At 38.5% G+C, this 20,916-nt stretch overlaps 1 protein-coding gene across 5 annotated transcripts in view; it reads left to right on the forward strand.

Moving 5' to 3' along the window:
- The window catches only part of LOC111327464 (sodium channel protein 1 brain), a 30,593-nt gene extending 18,599 nt beyond the window's left edge, over positions 1–11,994 (forward strand). For 3 of the 5 annotated variants that reach the window (XM_022931661.2, XM_088763608.1, XM_088763607.1), the window contains exons 9-24: positions 520–664; positions 849–986; positions 1,462–1,881; positions 2,306–2,479; positions 2,822–3,166; positions 3,540–3,792; positions 4,089–4,312; positions 4,701–4,874; positions 5,532–5,642; positions 6,362–6,631; positions 7,592–7,645; positions 8,327–8,464; positions 8,986–9,099; positions 9,193–9,331; positions 9,705–9,836; positions 10,263–11,994. In XM_022931661.2, the coding sequence (XP_022787396.2) occupies positions 520–664; positions 849–986; positions 1,462–1,881; positions 2,306–2,479; positions 2,822–3,166; positions 3,540–3,792; positions 4,089–4,312; positions 4,701–4,874; positions 5,532–5,642; positions 6,362–6,631; positions 7,592–7,645; positions 8,327–8,464; positions 8,986–9,099; positions 9,193–9,331; positions 9,705–9,836; positions 10,263–11,182 (3,751 nt within the window). In that variant the 3' untranslated portion in view covers positions 11,183–11,994. The remainder of the gene's footprint in view (positions 1–519; positions 665–848; positions 987–1,461; positions 1,882–2,305; positions 2,480–2,821; positions 3,167–3,539; positions 3,793–4,088; positions 4,313–4,700; positions 4,875–5,531; positions 5,643–6,361; positions 6,632–7,591; positions 7,646–8,326; positions 8,465–8,985; positions 9,100–9,192; positions 9,332–9,704; positions 9,837–10,262) is intronic. The other 2 variants (XM_022931662.2, XM_088763609.1) reach the window with 2 other exon arrangements.
- Positions 11,995–20,916: the final 8,922 nt, after the last annotated feature.

Genomic DNA, 20,916 nt, shown 5'->3' on the forward strand with positions numbered 1-20,916 from the left:
AGAAAGCAGATGCGACAACTTTTTACCAAAAGTGAGACATCATTAACTCACCATTTCTATAGACCACTTTCATAAATGGCTGCCGGATTAATATTCTTTTGTTTAAATTTAAATTTGCCTAGGTGGCCTCGTTCTCCAGTACAAAATTCAAAAGAATACATTATCTCAAGCGAGGCCACCCAGGCAAATTTAAATTTAAACAAAAGAATATTAATCCGGCAGCCATTTATGAAAGTGGTCTATACTGCACTGTAAGAAAATTCTCGCATTTAATGCACACAAATAAATTATGTTTGATGGAGTAAAGATCTTCAGATTTGGCCTTGTCTTAAGTGACGACTTTTGGCTTGTCTGGTAGCTTCAGGTGTTTTAATTTCGTATGTAAAATAAGGGGAGAAAAAAAAGACCAATTAACAACAACAACAAATACAGAAAAATTGATATGAAGAAAGAGACTACGATAACAAAATCTGATGTGTATTCTAAAATAAAACGACCACATGAATGAATTATTTTCAGTTCTTGTCCTGTTAATTACACTTGTATGGCGGACGCTGGACCTAACCCTGATTATGGCTTTACCAGTTTCGACCACATTGGTTGGGCATTACTAATGGCCTTCCAGATCCTCACAATGGACTACTGGGAAAACCTTTACAACAAGGTAAGACTGACTCTGCAGTTGCTGATATCGATATTGATAAATACTCTTAAGTTTCAGTTTGAATTGAGATGTAGTTATTGGAGAAAAACTGCCGACAATAGCACGATACTTGTAGGCAGATTCAGCATGAACTACAGAAGAAACTTACGTTCAATTAAACCATATTTTCGTCCATTAACAACAGGTTGTAAGAGCCGTGGGTATCTGGTATGTCTTCTACTTTGTGATCACCATTTTCTTCTGCTCGTTTTATCTTCTCAATCTTGTGTTAGCCGTAGTATACCTCTCCTATGAGAAAGAACTGCAATCTCTTGAACACGAGGTAAGTGAGATGATAAGCAACAACAATGATTTTTCTTGCCATCGTGATGTTATTAATATTCATGCTCATAATAGACAGGGCTGAAAGCCGATGAAAAACAAAAAAAACAGAAAAAAAAGGTCTTTCACACTTGGAAATGTGAAATGAAAATCAATTTAAGTTCAAATCATCACAGGAAAGTTCTTCAAGAATTCAAAACTCTAATCTACTGTTTAGACTACCATTACCAACGCCCATAGAAATAATTGGAACTCATTAGGAGTCCTTGTATGTTCTTCTAACGGAATGTATATAGCTTTTTGCAGTTATCTCGTGGTAGTGAATGAAAGGAAGAATCTGTTCTTTACCAATAATTTGATGATCTCAAGCATCTTTCATTCCTCGCTTTGGGTTACCCTCGATGAAGCTCCTTTAAGATATCTGTAAAGCATTTAAAAACGATTAACTAGGTAAGACCTTTCATTTATTTTGAAAGGAAAGGCGCAAGGAGCTTTTGAAGAAGACTGCCGCGTCCTATATTGCAGATTCCGACTCAGTTAAGGTTCTCAAGCCACTGAAGAAACTCAGAAAGACCAGGAAAGCTATGGCAGAATTAACTCAGGCCGCCTGTATCGTTACAGAAGTTCCAGAAGTTCAGCGAGGAGATGCGAGCAATCAGCTAAGCTTAGCGAAAACCGTGATGACATTCTTCCAACATGTGAAGACAAAATGTGATAATTTTTTCAACAAGTTTCCGTTTTTCAAGCCCATGAGAAAGAGTATGCGTGCTGCCGCTGAATGTGCCACTTTTGACGTAGTCATCATAGGGATAATCTTGTTAAATACCATTGTACTTGCTCTTTATCATTACGGAATTGAAAAGTCATTCGAAAATGTCCTGGACTTGTGCAATATGGTAGGAAAACTTTGTAATTGTTGTTTAGATTACCCTTTCATGTTTGCCTTTGGCAAAGATAGCATGGAAAATTTCCAATCTATAGCCTTAGTGGAGTTCGTCATATACCTAAGATAGGTCACCTTTTTCCCATCTCGAGTGACTAGAAATATTTGAAACGTGCAATTATCAGTTTAGGAGGTGCACATGTCGTACATTCGATATTGTTTTTGTCAATTGAGAATGTTAAAGAGTCTCTGAGTACTTTATTTCTAAGGCCTCATGCTGGTTAGAACCTGGATTATCAAAACTTCTGATATCACTGTCTCCACACAGATTTTAGAGCGTAAGATGATAAAATCAGACTTGCTTGGATAGACTGCAAGGAACTGCCTCTCAGACTCTCTCCCCTAATTGTTGCTTTAATTTCAAACTTTGTCTACAGGTTTTCACGATAATATTTGTGGCGGAGATGATATGGAAGCTTATCGCCTTTGGCCCGCTGACCTACGTGAAGAGCCGGTGGAACGTATTTGATGCTGTCATCGTGATTGCTAGTGTTGCTGGGTATCTTACGGAGTCCGGTGGAAGCTTTAGTATCTTTCGAAGCCTAAGACTGGTACGTTGCAACCGAGAAAAAAAATTGAACTTTTGATCCAATATTTTATATATATGCCTTGTACGTAAGGAATCAGAATGACCCAGCATTTTCGCAGTAGATGTTACTAATACTTTTTGACCAAACCGATAATAGATAACGGTCTTGAAGTCATAAAAAATTACGGGTAGAGAAAATTTGAGAATTTGGCGATACGCCATAACACCTATACGAAGTTATGTGCACGATCAGCTTGACCGAAAACTGTTTTTATAACCTTACAAAGCCTTCGTGTTGAAATATTTATGTTGGTGTTGACCAACTGTAACGATATCAAACAATTTTTTTATCCAATAATTCTAGTTCCGAGTATTAAATCTTGCACAATCATGGAAGACAATGAACAAATTAGTCACTGCCATAACCAAGAGCGTGGGGCCTGTTGGGAACATAACTCTCATTCTTGGTGTCATCATCTACATATTTGCTGTAGTAGGAATGAGAGTATTTGGTGACGCTTACACGGAAGACAAGTTTGGCAATGATGGAATACCTCGCTGGAACTTCAATGATTTTTGGCACGCGTTCATGATGGTGTTCAGAGTGCTGTGTGGGGAGTGGATTGAGCCTCTTTGGGACTGCATGAGGGCCACCAGTCCATTGGCCCTTCTTGTCTTCTTACCGGCATTTGTCATTGGTAACTTCATTGTGAGTACTTATGGCCTACGTATTCATTATATTGACCTTAACTGAGGTTAACGTAGTCGAAGTCCTTTTGAAGATTTATATGGAAAGAAATGTCGAGCATGATCCGCTTAAGATATCGAATGTGAGATTAAGATTATGCAAATAGTAAGACAAATTGAGATCATTAGGCTCTTTTGCTCAGGCTTTCTCCTGCATTTACTGCTGCTAACCGGGGGATTTCCCACTTTTTCATCTTTCTATTTTTTTCAGATAAATGGAGCTTAGTGCACCATTGATTCCCGTGGCTGGAACACAAAAATATGGGATTTTGTTAGGTCCGTCATTTCCAATTTTACTTTGGTATTCAACTCATATCCTGTCACGTTCACTTTAGGTTCTCAATCTTTTCATTGCTCTCTTATTGAGTGCATTTGACTCTGAAGAAGAAGAAGAGAGTACCTCAGATGACGACGAAGAACAAAACTCCAGGTTGAGACGCATCTTTAAGAGACTAACCAAGACTAAAAAAACCCGCTTGTTTGTGGCCACTTTCAAAGAAAGGTACAAACTGTACGAGGTGCAGTTGTTGGAAAGCAACGTCACAACGCAGGGAAGCCCGACAAATAAACACGAGGAAAGAATGACAGGCAAGTATCTCGGGAAGTTCCAGCAAAGGAGTAAGCAATTGCAATCAGTCGTCAATCGATTTATTGATTTCACTGCATACTGAGCTCGAGTTTTCATAGATCACTTTTTAATAACATTGCACTGCTTTCGTTGGGCATTTTTTCAAGATGACGACACAACTTGGTTCATAGTCTGTTAGAAGGCTTTGGTCTGTGTATTGAAAGACATGTAGCTCAAGATTATCATTTCTACGAGTTAAGAAGAAACGAAGATTTCAAGTTAATTCTTATAAAACATGAAATATTTATAATTTTAGGCGGAACGCAAGAAATGACTTGTGAGGATCAATCGTCAAAAAGAACACCTAAAAAATACCTTGTGGAAGTGGATGACTGTCTGCCTGAGTGTTGTATGTTCTCCATGTCATCGCGTTTGTATTTTAGATGGTTGAAGTTCCGGTGTAGTATCAGGTGTCTGGTGGAGCACAAGTACTTCGAGTGGTTCATTCTTTTTACCGTCATGTTTAGTAGTTTCGTGCTGGTAAGAGAAAAAACCGTAATCTAAGGTCATATTCACAGCTGACTAGGATTTTAGCACAAAGTTTTTCTTGAAAGGGATTTTAGTGATTGATCAAAAGCTGTGGTTTCGGCAGGAAATTTTAACTTGTCAAAATCCTTGAGAGGGCAAAGACTGAAAGAGCCCTATCGTTTCAGCACCTACAAACTGCTTGAAACTGCAGAAGCCATTCTTTATCTCTAGATCACATGCATATTCATTAATTCTACTCAGCTTAACCATCTTAGTATAGGTAACCATAAGCTCGATACTAGTTATTGCATGACCAATAATCCTTGTGAAATAACAACAACAAATCGGGACTAGGCATTAGAAGCTATTTGGAAAGATTAACTACCGTATATCTTGTTAGATTTTTGAAGACATCCACCTCCCAGAAAGGCCACTCTTGGCAAAGGCTTTATATATTTTGAACTACTTCTTCGCTGCTGTCTTTTCTCTGGAGTTTCTCCTCAAGATTTTTGGTCTTGGTGTCGTCAAGTATTTCTCGTCAGTTTGGAATTGTTTGGACGCATTTATCGTCGCAGTAAGTTAAGCCATTGACACGAATAAATGTGTTTTTATATATTAATAATCATGAACTCAGGTGAGTAGCTAAGTATCCAATTAAAGAGAACCAAGAAGGTAAAGATCGTACACAAGGAGCCCATAAAAACTCAAGTGTTGACGAGGTCAATGGTGATTAAAGTTCTGCTTCATTGGTTATGAGGATGGGTGGATTTCTGAAGGAAAATGAAACATGAAAGAAATAAGGAAATTAAAATAAAACGAAACTCGGTTCCTAGCTCTCACTAACATCTGTCAGAGAGCCAAAGAGCCAAAGGTTCAAAGTTCAACTACTCATGGTGACTGACCTGTTTCGTTGTTCAATGTCCATGCTAAGACAAAAAAAGACCTCTTTAGGGTGATAATAAGTGTGAAAAATATCAACCTGGGCTGATATATTTTGATTAAAAAACTGTTGATCTCGAATTATAAGGGACGTGCTTTAAACATTGTGGAGTGAAAGAGCTTAATTAGAGGATAAAGAGGACAACCATAATGGACCTTTTATCTGCAAGGTTGTTTCGCTCAAATCCTGAAATGTCTCTGACGCAATTAATACATTGTTCCAGTCCTTGTGGTTCTCCGGACGTACTTAGAAGAAATACGGACTAACTTATTACTAACGTTAATTTTTCAGATATCGCTTGCTTGTCTTTCTGAGAACAAACAGTTATCAGTCTTCCGATCTCTTCGCACGCTACGGGCATTGAGGCCTCTCAGGGCTATATCTCGCATGGAGGGGATGAAGGTACATAAACTGAGAACTCAGAATTTTCAAAAATAAAATTAGCAACTTTAGATAGGAACTATGCTTTCTGAAATTTAAGTTGAAAGCTTGAAGGCCATCAAGAGGAGACAATGACACCTGAAATGATAGGTTTGTAGAAGTGCATCGTAGTTAATCGTAACCTTATTTCGAAAAGGCACTTATGAAGTAATTTTTTTGTTTAAAGATAATTAGCTTACAGCCTCCAACCGTGAATATGTGTGAGAACTTAGGATATGATAAAGCGTTCAAGAAGCTTGTTTACTGTAGAAAGATTCGTCATACGTTTAATGTCTTTGCTTATCACGGAAAGGTTCAAATAAACTGCTTTAAATCTCTTTTGTTCATAACTGTGAACATATGAAAATCATAATTGTGAACTGCGGGTGAAGAAATAACTATCAAAGCGATCTTCGAAGAGGTAATGGGTTCAAGTCCCGTACAGGCCTGAATTGTTTTGAATAAATGGATTCCGTCGTTATGAATTGAGGGACAAACATAAAAACTTAGGTAAAATTTTGAAGATCAAGAACAACTCATATTGCATGATATTGCGTCATTAAGGAATGTGTGGGAGATCACCTCTGAACCTTTGATTACTCTCACGTATGCTTCTTGTCACTACTTTTTTCCCATTTTTATATTCACTTTTGCTTCCATTCATCAATGCATCCATTCATGACTCGTTTTAATGCCTTCAGGTTGTCATCAACGCATTATTTGCAGCCATTCCAGGTATCGGTAACGTTCTCGTGGTATCGCTCCTCTTTTGGTTAATATTCAGTATCCTTGGTGTCCAACTGTTCTCCGGAAAGTTCCAAGAATGCGTAGATCAAGATGGTGAAAGAATTTCAGCTAACGTTGTTCGAAACAAAACAGAGTGCCTCCGCTTTCCGGAGAAATACACTTGGAGGAATGCCGAGGCCAATTTTGATAACGTTTTCAATGGCTTCCTTGCACTTTTTCTTGTGGTATGGATAACATTACTTTTTATTTTCTGCTGGAATGAGGTTTATCAGTTTAAGACGTATATGAATCGGTTAGTTGAATCATACTTCTATTGTACAAGAGCAGGAAACAACATGAAAAAAGGAAAAATCTCATTGTGTGATGATATCATCAAAGTAGATGGAAGTTATCAATTTCTTACTTCAGTTCACATTTACAAGGGTAGTTGTAGAATCCATGAGTCCCTTACATACAAGGGTTTCCTTTTCAAAGTTTCGGTCGCTTTTGCCTAAGACCAAAGAGAGTGGACGTTCACACAGAAACAAGGTGAAGGGTGTTACGGAGCCCATCAAGAGAATTTTGAATAGTCGCAACATTAAAGTTTCTCAAAAACTTTCCCAGACTTTAGGGCATGTTTTTTTCCAAACCTAAGGATCTTGTTACGAAAGAACAACGAACCGAAGCTATTTATTCTATTCCTCGAAATGACTGTGATCACGAGTGTATCAGACAGACCAGACGTCAGTTTAGTATACTTTTGAAAGAGCAGCGGAAAGCGGTCTTCTTTTGCAAAAAAGAAAATTCAGCATTTTTGGAGCACACATGCCTAACTAACCACACAATTGGGTGGGATAATTCTAACTGATTATCATTATTAATCGCCGCTACCAATGGCGCCTTTGTTTGGAAGCTTGGCAGATCAACTCCGCCCACGCTTCTTTAAATTGTAAAGATGGCAGCTTACTACCTGACGCCTATTTACACCTCGTTAGAAAAAAGGGCAGCTAACTAGAGATCATATAAAAGGGTCTATTGTTGCAACGATCAGATCATCCCTGACGAAGGCAGTAGACAGGAGTGTCGAAACGTTGGGTCGAATTATAATTTCTCTGGTTACGTTCTTTACATCTTTAAACCCGAGTAGCATCAAACCATGTCTGATACTTCACTGAAATTTCTTCTCGTCTTGTGTTGTGATTTAGGCAACGTTTGAAGGTTGGGTTGGAGTCATGCACAGTGCAGTAGACTCCACTGAGGTAAGACATCATGTTTGATTCAAGATCCACGCTGCCCGCTGCACATTCCTCATAATTTTACCCTTAACAACCGATGCTTGGTCAAACCATATCTCTTCGCAATTTCTTACGTCTCATGACCCATACACTCGAAGACTATTTTATTTCTATTGTACGATGATACTCCTTTCAGACCTTAGACTCCTTGGAGTGAATTCGAAAATTCTGGAGGACGTTTTTCCCGATATTCTTCGTCGATCAAAGTTTTCGTCAACCGGAATTAGTGAACCTTTTACTAAAAGTATTTTTAAAAACATTACTATATGCCGCCCAGGTACTTTTCACGCGCACCGACTCGCTAGGTCGGGAGTGATTAGCAAATACTTTTCACCTCTGAGCAGCCGAAGAGACAAAGTCGCGCGTCACGAGTTTAATTTACGACCATTTAGCAGTATGATGTATTGACAGAAATAGACTAATTTTTGGTTTTGGTCTGTTATACATTAAAACAGTAGCTTACCTCATTGTCGTTAAATAGTAGTGGGTATTTACCTCCACTTCGGCAAATGATTTCTAACTATTGGTGTGGACAAGCAAAAAGGAAACAAAAGGGATCTAGAGCATTAACATGGGTTGCAATAAAAATAAATAAGCTTGAGCCATGATATATATCCTTTCCGTTTACCGATTTTTTCTTCACAGGTTGACCAACAGCCCCAAAAGGATAGCAATATGATTGCATATATATATTTCGTTGCATTTATTATCCTTGGGTCATTCTTTGTGCTCAACTTGTTTGTTGGTGTTGTTATCGACAACTTTAATTCCTTGAAGAAGAAGGTATGTGCGAACGAATGTTGCTGGTAATTCTACATTTAAGGTTAACTATCGGTAACTGTTTATAAAAATATTTAATTTACAGCGATAGTATCCACTTAGTAACTCCGAGGACGTAAAGAGACTTGTTCGATTTTGCTTGGTTTCGCTGGAAGTCTTGATCTTGAGAGATCACAGTGAGAACCCTTTTTAGCGTTGGACTGAAAGTAGGTACTATAGGCTTACTTCACGTTTTAGGCACGGGAAATTTTGCCTGGAAAAGCCCTGTTCCTGATATCATGTAAAGCCATCTGTGTAATTGTCTAACAAACACAATAAGAATAGGAGAGCTTCCTTTTTGCAACTCGCATCTTGTATTATGTACCTTACCTTACACTACCTCATATCTGAGTGAAGCGTAGAATAAGTAGTTTTTATCGTAAAGTATAGAACATTATGTAACTGAAAGGGGAAACTCAAAGTGCTTAGGTGAACTTGAAATTAAATGGATTGAAACTTATTGACTGTAAATTTGAAATTTACAGTATGAAGAAATTAACAGCATGGGAATGTTCCTGACAGAGTCTCAAAGGAAATGGGTCAACTTCCTGAAAGAGGCAGCGAAGAAAAAGCCCCAAGCGAAAGGAATAAGACCAAAAGTAAATGTGGAAGTGTTAAATAGCAACTTCTTAAATTCTTTCATTAAACTCAAATCACTAGAAACTTTGCAATCGTGATTCATCTCTTGACAGGATCGATTTCGTGCCTTCCTATATGACGTAGTCACAGGAGACAAGTTCGAGATTGCGATTCTGACGGTGATAATATGCAACATGGTGATGATGATGATACAACATCATGGACAATCCGAGCAATTCTCTAGCGTTTTAAATATCCTTTGTATTTATAACCTCGTATGGTGCAAGTCTAATTTTTATTTGGGATAAAAGTATCCATTAGAGAGGATTTTAACTGAGTGACAAGAGAACAAACCCACAGCAGACTGAGAGGCTAACTAAGTGAAGGTGATCAAATTTACTGAGTCTATAAAAATTAAAGCAGTAAATGAAGAAATAGATAAGTAGCGAAATGGATAAAGAAAAAATATATACAAAATAATAAAACAAAAAATTAACGAATATGGGAATAACTGAAGAATAAAGCATGTATAAGTTTTGTTATATCCGTAACCATTGCCTAGATTTATCAATCAAAAACAATTACTTTGTGTACAATTTCTTTGACTATAGCTTCTGACTAGCACGAATATCAAATTTGGTGTTCACGGGTATATTCACTGCAGAGGCCATGGTGAAACTAGTTGCTTTACGACAGCACTACTTCAGGAAGGCGTGGAATGTATTTGATTTTGTCATAGTAATATCATCTCTAATAGGTAAGGATTTCAATACTTCCGAAAGAAGACTTATTGGAGAGCAGCGAGGGGGATAGGGTCAGGGGCGGGGAAGCTTAATTAAGGTCATTGAGGGCTAAAAATACTGATTTTGTTCCTATCCCCTGACTGTCGGCCAGCAATTATGGAAAATGTCTTGTCAGGAGAGGGGGGCTTCTTGAAAAGCTTTTCAGAAAGTTTTCGTCACACCTGTTTTTGCTGTATTCAAAGTTTTTCATCTCCTTCTTTATAACCTTAAAAATGTCAATGCTTATTACAAACACCAAGCCTGACTGATTGAGTACCTCGCCAGGGGGCAAGGGTAAAATGAAAAAAAAATTTTAGTCTTTAAAAGGCCTTGCCGTCATGTCAGCCATGAATAATTTGCAGTTTTCATCCAATAAAGATAACACATATTTCGTTTCATAGGAGTGGTATTGGACGAGGTCAGCGTCAGGGACACAGTGGTTAATCCAAGTCTCTTGCGTGTGATGCGGATCTTTAGAATCGCCCGACTTCTGCGGGTCCTGGAATTTGCAAAAGGTATTCGCCAGCTTCTGGTGGCTCTTATGATCTCGTTACCTGCGTTATTCAACATTGGAACTTTATTGTTTCTCGTCATTTTTATTTACGCCATTATCGGCATGTCCGCGTTTGGTCGCGTAAAGAAGCAAGGAAACCTGGACGATATTGTCAATTTTGAAACGTTTGGTAGTTCTTTGATGCTTTTGTTCCGACTGTCCACGGGATCAGGCTGGAATGACGTCATGAGTTCACTGTCAATTCAGCCACCAGACTGCGACCCTTACTATAAGGGATATCCAAATGGCGATTGTGGCACGCCTTTAGGAGGAGCAGGATATCTTATCAGCTACATTGTCGTCGTATTCATGATAATTGTTAACATGTACATCGCTGTAATTCTCGAGAATGTTAACCGCGCGCACGAGAACGACGATTTTGCTATCACTAAGGAGGACTTTGAAAGGTACTACCTTCAGTGGGCTGCATTTGTGCCAAATGGAAAACAATTCATCCCTTTAAGCCAGCTTTCGGATTTCGTGGATGAGTTGGACAAACCTTTCAGACATCCTAAACCAAATGAATCTCGTTTGCGTGAGCTAAATATACCAATACGTGCTGGGGAGCTGATCCACTGTTTTGATCTTTTGAAGGCGCTGGTACGGTGCACCTTAGAAGAACATGGTGAGTCGTCCGAGGTATTCCAGGAAATAACTGTCAGAATGGAGGCTCAGTTTACCAAGTCCCTCGGTAGGAAGCACTCCATTGCCATTCTCGGTTCTACGCAGACAAAATTTCAATGTGAAGACAAAACTGATATGGTGTAGGAGAGAAGCATTTAAGCATTAAAGGAGTGGAAAGGTCGGAGCTGTTTTGGCTACCAAAGCAGAAAAAAAACTGCCCTCAGTTTTATAGGAAATGTGTGAACCATTGTCATGGGGTGCCACGCTTCAAACATTTTCTGGTCATGGACACTATAGTTCTTAGAATAAAGAAAAGTCGCAGCTTATTTTACAGAAGCCTCGCTGTGAATATCATTATTACCGTACTAGGTGAACACCAAAGATAAAACTGTTCACAGGTGGTTTTAGGAAGTTTACAGCGCCTGTGGGGGGCTTCAACTGTCATGAAATGTTGACGGAAAGGACTTGTATAGTTGAAATATCAGGTTCCTTCAAGAAGAACATGATAATCTTTCACGTAACCAGTTAAAATCGCACTCCTTTTATGTTATGTTCGCTAGTGATAATTAATTCAGATATGAGTATTGTTTAGATTGTTAAATGACTCCCCGGGCTACCAAGATGCAAATTCCTGTGAAGTCGAACTATTTTTGAGAAATCAGAGGCATTGCTAATTGTTTGTAATGTTGTAAGGGGTATTTGATTTTTTGGGGTTGTATAATGTAAATCAAATTTGTCCTTTGCATTTTAAAGATTCTCTTTCTGAACTGTCTATGACTACCAAGTGGATTTGTAGAAAAATATTACCTTTAAACCTGATGTTTGATGAGTATCGTCATTAATATTCCTTAATATTTCGTTAATTGTTAAATAAGAAAATCTAGCAAGGCAATTTAAGTCTGTTGCATCTATCAACTTTGAAATAAACGAGGCGAGGTAGCCATTAAGTTCCAAAATTGATAGTCCCTACTGGTTAATCATGGTAAGATGAACGAAATGATTTAGAGTGTCGCGATATTTTCCAACCTGCAAACGACCATTCATTGAAAAAAAATTTGTTTCAAGTTTCCAGTACATGTGCCGATTGTAACAAAAAGGTTATGATCTACCTTATCCAAAATCTCGGTTCTCTTAATAGTAGATAAATTTATCCCATTTCGCTTCTATCACTCCCTTTCCATAACATGAATTCGTTGTCCCACCCATTGCAGACCTAAAATACGGGGTGTTTTGGTGTAGTCACAAATCGCCGTCGATTCTCTTCGGCGCATGCGTAATTTTAAGTCACATGTAAGCCTCACAAGCTGATTGTAAAACATACAGAAGCACTATTTGGAATGAGTAAATTTTCCACGTGCTTTTCAAATGCTATTTAGACGCCTTACTCGTCAAATAAGTGTGGTAAATGTTTTAAAATAGTGCAAAGGTAAGTTTGCCTTTACAAGCGCTTGAGTACAAGAAAATATGCGTGTAGTTTAGGCGTCTAATTTTCTTTCACACACGTTTTTCTCCCCCGTACAAATGAAAATATTCCTAAATGTTTAAATTTCTGCGGAACGTACAACTTCGGTTTGAAAATGATAAAAATAGACATTGCTGAATCCAGACAGACACGTTCTTTCGATCGCACACTAAGGGTGATATCTAGCACGCTAAATAAAACAAAAGGTTTGGCCTGACAACTAATCTCAAACAATGTGAATAGTGTTCTAATTTGTTCTGCTTATTAAAGATACACCTCTATCCATGCTGTGTTCGCGTGTTCTCGGCGTGTCATCAAGTGTAGCTTCCAAATCCTAATTTTTCGATATATAATCTAATGCATGCTCCAGTAACTTTCTTTCATAGCATTTTTCCATTCCTTTCTATCAGTATGAAGCCTATTTAGAAATCTACTCATTCAACTGAAACTTCATCTCGTACGAAACTTTTTTTTTACATTATTTCTAACTCTCTGTCTAATATTAGTTTTGACAAATAATTGGTCACAAAGCTATTGTAAACCTTTGCAAATTGTTTTGGTCAGAAACTTATTCATCATTCAAAGTTGCCTGGAGCAAACTCATATTAATGCACTACGTCGTCCATTGATTGGATTACTTACCTATTTTTTTGGTATCTTAAACACTCACCTGATGAGCCTAAGGCAAAGAAAGATAATGGGATACCTTTAAGAAAAATAAAGATCAAGCTGGGAATTCAAATCGAAGAAATTTTGGTGAACTTAAATAGTTCAGGAAATTGAAAACGTGATCGTTACATTACCAAGTTTATTTCAACAAGCAACGTGGAATATAAATTGAAAGTACCCCAGATTCACGTTTCACATCTCGTCCACATTCTATTTTGCATTAACGTTGTTTGCCAACGTTAAACAGATGTTTGACGGGTTTCGTATTTTTTGATTAGGTCAACGGAAGTCAACATTCTGAACTCAAGAGAATGGCGATCAAAAATTTTACAGCCGAGAAAGATAGTCGTTGGTTTGAACATCGGTACTGCACTGCAGATGTTACTGGTTCAATACACCTTTATTTGACAAGTATCTCTGTGGTAAACATCCTTTTATGCGTTACAGCTCTTTTGGGAAATAGCTTGAACTTGGTTTCCCTTCAGAAGGTGTGTTGCTTTCATCCGCCATCTAAAGTCTTGTTGTGTTGTCTGGCATTAACAGATCTTGGTGTTGGTATGATAGCGCAACCTCTCTTTGTGATCTACTTGATATCTTCGGTGAATGAACTCTGGGATATGTGTCGATATGCGTCTGCCATGATATCTGTAGCTGGGTACACGTTAAGTGGAGTATCTTTGTTGACGTTGCTTGCAATAAGCGCCGACCGGCTTCTCGCACTGTTGTTGAGGCTGAGATACAGGCAAGTTGTAACGTTGAGAAGAACATTTCTTACAATTACTATAGCTTGGCTTATTTCCTTTTCCGTCGGAGCAACCTACTTTTGGAATTCCATCTTGGCATTGTGGACCAGCGCAATAGCATTATTATGTTTGGTAATCTCAGGCGCCTTTTATATGAAAATATTCCTAAAACTCCGAAGTCATCAAACCCAAGTTCAAAACTTTGTTCATCATTCTAGCCTAGTGATACCCCAAAAGGTACTTAGGCATTGAAAGACTGCGTCCGGCACAATCTGGGTACAGTTGATATTAACAGTTTGCTATATACCGTATGTTGCGTGGGCAGCCTTGTTCCTGAGGAATGAGAAGCTATCTCCATCTGTTATCATGAGCAAATATTTTACACTAACTTTGGTGTTCTTAAATTCGACCCTAAACCCCTTTCTTTATTGTTGGAAGTTAAGGGATGTGCGATAAAGAGACAATTAGGCAGAATCTTTGCTGAAAGTAGGGTAAGTTGCTCATCAGTTTGACTGAACTACTTTCAAGAGATGTCGGTTTGCGCAATATCGGCATGTCTGCTGAGTACTTAACGTACCCATGAATCTTTGGCCACTGCAAAAAATTTCATCATAACCACTCCTAGAACTTTATGTATTCATTTTTTACCTAAAATTCACAAACCTAAAAACCCGGGTCGGCCCATTGTCTCGGCTTGAAGTTGCCCTACCGAACTTATTTCCAGCTATTTAGACAAAATTATGGCTCCCATCGTCAAAGCGTTACTATCATATGTTAAAGACAGCCAACACGCTCTTCAAATTTTTCGCGACTTCAATTTCCTTGGCCAAGACAAACTTCTTTTCACTCTGGACATTACATCTCTTTATACTGTCATTCCTAATGGCGAAGGTCTTTTGGCCTCAAACATTTTTTTGATCAACGCACTGTTGAGGAACCTAAATCTGAAACACTACTTCGCTTAGCTGAACTAGTGCTCACACTCAATTGTTTTTCATTAGGGGAAAACTGTTTCAAACAAACCAATGGCGTAGCCATGGGTATCAAAATGGGACTCAGCTATGCCAGTCTTTTCGTAGGTTTTGTCGAACACCAATTTTTTCAGCCATACAATGGCCCCAAACCTGAACTATACGGTCGCTAAATTGACGACTGTATCGGCGCTACCTCCTCTACTAGAGAGAAGGTAACTCAATTCATAACCGCAGTCAATTCCTTTCACCCGGCTCTAAAATATACCTGGGAAATTTGCGACAATTCTTAATTTTTTTTAGACATCAAAGTTTCAATTGAAGGCAACGGTTTATGTACTAGTGTGTATTACAAACCTACGGATTCACATAGTTACTTGCTGTATTCATCTTCGCATCCGTCTCATGTGAAGAATTCCATTCCCTTTTCACAGTTTCTAAGACTTTGTCGTTTATGTAGTGATGACTGATTTTTTTTCGAAAATCAGAGTCTATGTGCCAGTTTTTCGAAAAACGTGGTTACCTTGTTTCTGTCGTTCAAGCCGATCACCACCGCGCCCAACTTATTGACCGACAGTCAGCACTACAAACGTCACAGAAGGAAAATTTCGACCGCATTTCATTTACTCTCACATTTCACCCTCACAACCACTCAGTTAAATCTATTATTCCTAAAAACTTTCAATTACTTCAAAACGATCCAGAGACTGACACCATCTTTTCGCAAACTCCACTCATTTCATTCAAACTCGACAAAATCATGGGCAATTTTTTGGTCAGAAGTTCATTACAAACTAATGACCAACCCGGCACTTTTAAATGCGCTCGCACACGATGCAAAAGTTGTCCTTTCATTCATAACGCTGAAAAAATATCGGGACCCAAACGATCCATTAAGATCACTGATCACTTCACGTGCACCTCAGCCAACGTCATCTATTGCATAACTTGCACTTATTGCAAAAGGATATACATCGGCGAAACAGGAAGACGACTAGGTGACCGATTCCGAGAACACCTTCGCGACGTAGAAAGGAATGACAAGGACGTACCAAAACCAGTCGCTAGACACTTTAATCTACCTAATCTTTCTAAGCAACATATGGCAATCTGCGGTCTTTGCTTATATTCAGGTAGTTCGGAAATCCGCAAAACTCTTGAACAAAAGTCTATCTTCTGATCGGCACTCTTAATCCCACAGGTATCAACGAACGCTTTTCATTCTACTAATTTATTCGTGTCTTTCTCGTCGTCATGTTCCCACCAATAGCTTAGCTCCACTTTCTGCATATAAACCCACACACAATTCACAATTCCTCCATTCGCTCTGACGAAGTGCTAACGCTCGAAACGTCAGCTTTTTAACTCTCTACGGCGGCCAATTTACAATTTCAACTTAGTCGATATTACCAAATTACCTTGTTATCCCCAACAACGCAGCACCACAGTTTCTTTAGAAACTTACTCCCTTTATTCATGAATTGTCGGTTCGAGGCATAACCTTGGAACACAAACTAAAGTAAATTTCAGAAATGTCGGTTAGCGTGACATCGGCATGTCTGCTGAATACTTAACGTACCCATGAATTGTCGCTTCGAGGAACACAAACTGAAGTTAATTGTGAGTTTTTGCGACAGGGCATAGCTATGTCAATAAAGGTACGTTTTTGCGATTTTTGTTCACAGGCAGTTAGTTAGTCTTCTTCGTGCGTCTATTTACAGGTTTCCTTGAGGCGGTTTCTCTTTGGTCGGCCATCGGGAGTCCATTGGAGAGTATTTTTGGGAATAACGGTGTCATTCGGAGCACATGACTGGTCTATCTCCATCTTTTTCTCTGGCCCTGTAGCGTGATGGGTTCTGTGCCCATTCTTCTGTGCAACTCATCATTGGATATGATGTTAGGCCAAAAGATGCGGATAACTTTTCACAGGCATCTGCACTGGAATGCATCTACAATCAGCGACAAAATTGTTGACAAATTTTAAACCCCTATTTCTTTAATTTCATACTTATTGACCGTGGTAAGTTAACCTTCTCACCCTCTCCCCCCCAAAACCATGTTGTATCGAGACTCAGGAAACTTATAGCTTCATAGAGGCAAAATTGAATGGGGAGGGGGGGTTCTATGAATGATTTATACCATGGTACGAAAGGATGTGTTTTTTAGCACGTATTAAGCAGCTCAGGAGCCAACAATAACAAGCACGTCATGTCTAAGCTCTTCTTCTATTGCAGTCCATAGAAAGCTCAGTTTTTTTTTTCCATAAGTCTTCGGTTGGTGCAGTTTTTGGAATGGGGTTGTCAGCCCCATGCCCAATCCCCTCCTTTCACATCTGAACTTGGGGTCGCGAAGCGCAAAATTGTACTATTATTTAATAGGCTTTCTGAAAGATTACTGTATAGGGTTCCCATGGGAACTGAAGTGTCAAGAGCGTCGGTTATTATGTGCTGTAATTCATATGGAGTTGATTGACCGATATGAATGACAAAGTGGTGCTTGAAACAAAAAAAAGTATACCTTTTCTTAACTATTAAGAAAGATTTACACTTGCTACGACAACTCTCAGGTTTGAATTGCATGAAGATGATTATGCATTAAAAACATCGAAGTAAGTTTTGGTCTTTTAGACATTTAAGCAACTTCTATACCCACCTAATCAGTCTGCCCATGAGATCGTCAAAGGAAGCTATTGATAATCAGTACAAAATATGCTGTCCTTGACCCTAGCTGGAAGAAATGGTCAAATCTGGCAAATTGGCCAGAATAATAAACACGAATGAAATGAACAACTTTTTCAACAACAAATTCCGTTGGCACGTCGTTGATAACTGAAAACAAAGGCTAGCGCTCTTGAACATTAAGTAAGTTTCTCAAGTCCAAAAGGGATACAACAGTAACGTTTCCACTTCTATAGAAACTATTGTTTGCATGGTCAAATATTGCTACGGAAACTATTTTGGACGCGTGTGTCGAAAAACAAGGAACGCATGCAGCTAATTTGCAGATGACTACAGAGAAAGATTATTCTGAAACATTTCCTCCATGCCATGTAAAACGGACAAAACAATATTTTTATCGATTTGATACTTCATTAAGGAGTTGGTACTTTATCTTCAAGCAGTTTTAGGCCGTTAGGGCTTAGAAATCGGATTCATGTGCGGATCGCGTTATCTTTGATTTCGATCAAAATGGCGAATATTTGTTAAATTCGCAAAGCTCTCTGCGGCGCGCCATGAAGAGTGCCCAAAAGTTCTATTCCATAATTTACTTATTAGGTGTAAGTGCTTATAGGCTGTAATAGATTTGACTCGAGATTAGGTCCCACATAAGAGAAAATAGCTTTCAACCACATGTACCTCACGCATCACAAATTTCAGTGCTCGAGGTAAGTATTTTGAAAAATTCGTAACTCAGTGAAAAATATATACAGTATGATTATTTTACCGTTAACGTAATGACAAAAGGTTGATCTTAGACATATAAAATAGAAAGCTCGTTAGAATTGAAAATACGGCTACAGCAGCGATCGACTTTTGTAGCTAAATTATGGAGGTCCGGGGGGAAACTGGGTGCCTTTGAGGTCACCTTGAAAAATATCTCGTAAAAAGTGAAAAAACCAGACTGGTTCAAAATAAACGCAATATTTTTTCATGGGATAGAAGTCTCGACTTTTACAGTAAAAATTAGGGAAATCGGTGAAGGTCCGAAATTTGCCTTATCCGTTCTTAGGCGGACAGCCTCTTAACATTCTTCTCTCTCTAACAGCGATCGTTGGAAATACTTTGATTCTGTTTGCCCTTCTAAAAGCTTCTACACTTCATCCGCCTTCTAAAATTCTATTTTGGAGTTTGGCAATGGCTGATCTTTGTGTGGGATTTCTTGGCCAGCCCCAGTATGTTGTATATATTATTTCTCAGTTGACCGAGCAATGGAGTATCTGCCACCGTGCGTTGGTTGCAAGCTTCGCTACAGGATCAACGCTCGGTGCTGTATCACTGGTAACTTTGACTGTAATTAGCGTTGACAGACTTCTTGCACTGAAGTTGGAAATGAGATACAAACAGATTGTGACTTTAAAGCGAACATATTTAGTCGTCATTACCTTTTGGATTTTGTCTCCCGTCACCACAGCACTGTCCTTTGTTAATTACATGCTAACATTAGGGGGCACTTATTTAGCAGTTTTACTTTGCCTTCTTATTTCAATGTGTTGCTACACAAGTATATTCCGCACACTCCGTAAAGTGCAGTTCCATTTTCAAGATCACCCACAAGACCCAACTCGTTCTCTGAACGTAGGGCGATTCAAAATGGCGGTGTATGGCGTAGTGTGGATTCAAGTGATTTTAGTCGGTTGTTATTTACCTTATGGTATAGTTAGCGCTTTATGGTTCAATATGGGAATGACATCAGTTGTATTTCCCGTGGCCCAATGTGCAATTACTTTAGTTTATCTTAACTCATCGCTAAACCCTTTTATTTACTGCTGGAAGATTACTGAGGTTAGAGAAGCAGTGAAAGAGACGCTCCGACAATTATTCCTTTAGTTCCCACAGCGAATAAGTTGTTCATCTAAATTTCAGTTACAAGAAAAATTCTTCATGACGGAATTTTAGAGTGTAGTTTGATGTTAAGTAACATTTCTTTTCTTATTTGTTTAGTCAAGCATATCTAGATACATTTTTGCTCCTCGTTTGTGATTGAACTGACATGTTCAGTTATTCGAATGAAAGAACTGGTTAAAACTTGGCTCTTAAAGAAAATACTTTGATAAAAACCTTTGCAGTGTCATCCGTGGTAACAGCCAACTTTCCAAAGGCAAAATAAAAACATAATCTGGGATGAACAAAAACGATATACTTTTAAATTTTAAATGTGGTTCGGTTTGTTGTTGCGTGTCCATTTAATTTGTAACTAGAGGTCTATTTGTTTTGATTTGTTGTGCGCTAGTCATCCATGAATTTATCCTTTGCTCAACGAAGCCACTGCATGGTTGAGGCACCTAAAAGATTAAGGGCGGTTTATTTACACGGTCACCAAGGGTAACCTAAACCGCAAAAAGTGGGCCTCAGGGATTCTCTGTGAGAGGGTTGATTTAATTAGATAGATGTCCTTCCACTATTAGCTTTCGACCTTTTGACGCTATTCACAAAAATCAGTGTTCAGATGAAAGGTTTGGCTAAATTGAAGATGGCTTAGAACGCAGTTTTGTTAAACAAGGGCTAAACTTTGTTTAAATAACCGGCCTTTAATTTGACTTGTTTAAATTTATCGTTTGCATGCTGTGACGTAAAGAATCTGTCATCCTTGACCCTTTAACTCCCATGGGTGACCAAAGCTGAAGTACGTAAGTGATGGAAACAAAGTGAAAAAAATCAATATTAATTAGGGAAGTATTACGCTGATCCAATACGAACCTCTTGGAATTACCATGATAAGAATTCCATGGCACTCAATAAGGAGAATTACTTGTGAGATCTTGTTAGTGAAAAGGTTAACCAATCTGATCTCTTTTAACTTTATCTTTACTTTTTTCTAAAGTCTTTTTTTTATCAAGGCAAATTGAACTGACGAGAGCTAATGAAGAGAGCCTTAAAAAGTCTACCCTTTAGCTCCTTCAAAATCTGGCAAGACTAAGTTTAATCCACTTGCTTCCACACTGTTTTGAATCCGGCAGGTGACCGAACTTCGCCACATCCACCGCCTTGACCACAAAGATATGTTGCTAATGTAGAGGAGCGGCTTTCTTTATTGAATTTCTTTTTCGAAGAGTAGAGTATTTTGTGTTTTGATAAAAGAAAATGCTGACTGGGCATTGATAAAAACGTATCACACGTACAAAAAATATTGATATAAAAGAATACGAACCAAAATATGATCGATTCAGAGCAAAGAGTTGTGACTTATAACGGGTATAAATTTGCTTTATTTAGGCATGATATGTTTTCTTGAATAAAAAAAAGGCTGTCATAAATTGACTGCTTGCTCGCATTGTAACGTATTTTACTGCACCGTTTGTTAGTTGGCGATAAC

Source organism: Stylophora pistillata, chromosome 6 (genome assembly GCF_964205215.1).
Source record: "Stylophora pistillata chromosome 6, jaStyPist1.2, whole genome shotgun sequence".
NCBI lineage: Eukaryota > Metazoa > Cnidaria > Anthozoa > Scleractinia > Pocilloporidae > Stylophora > Stylophora pistillata.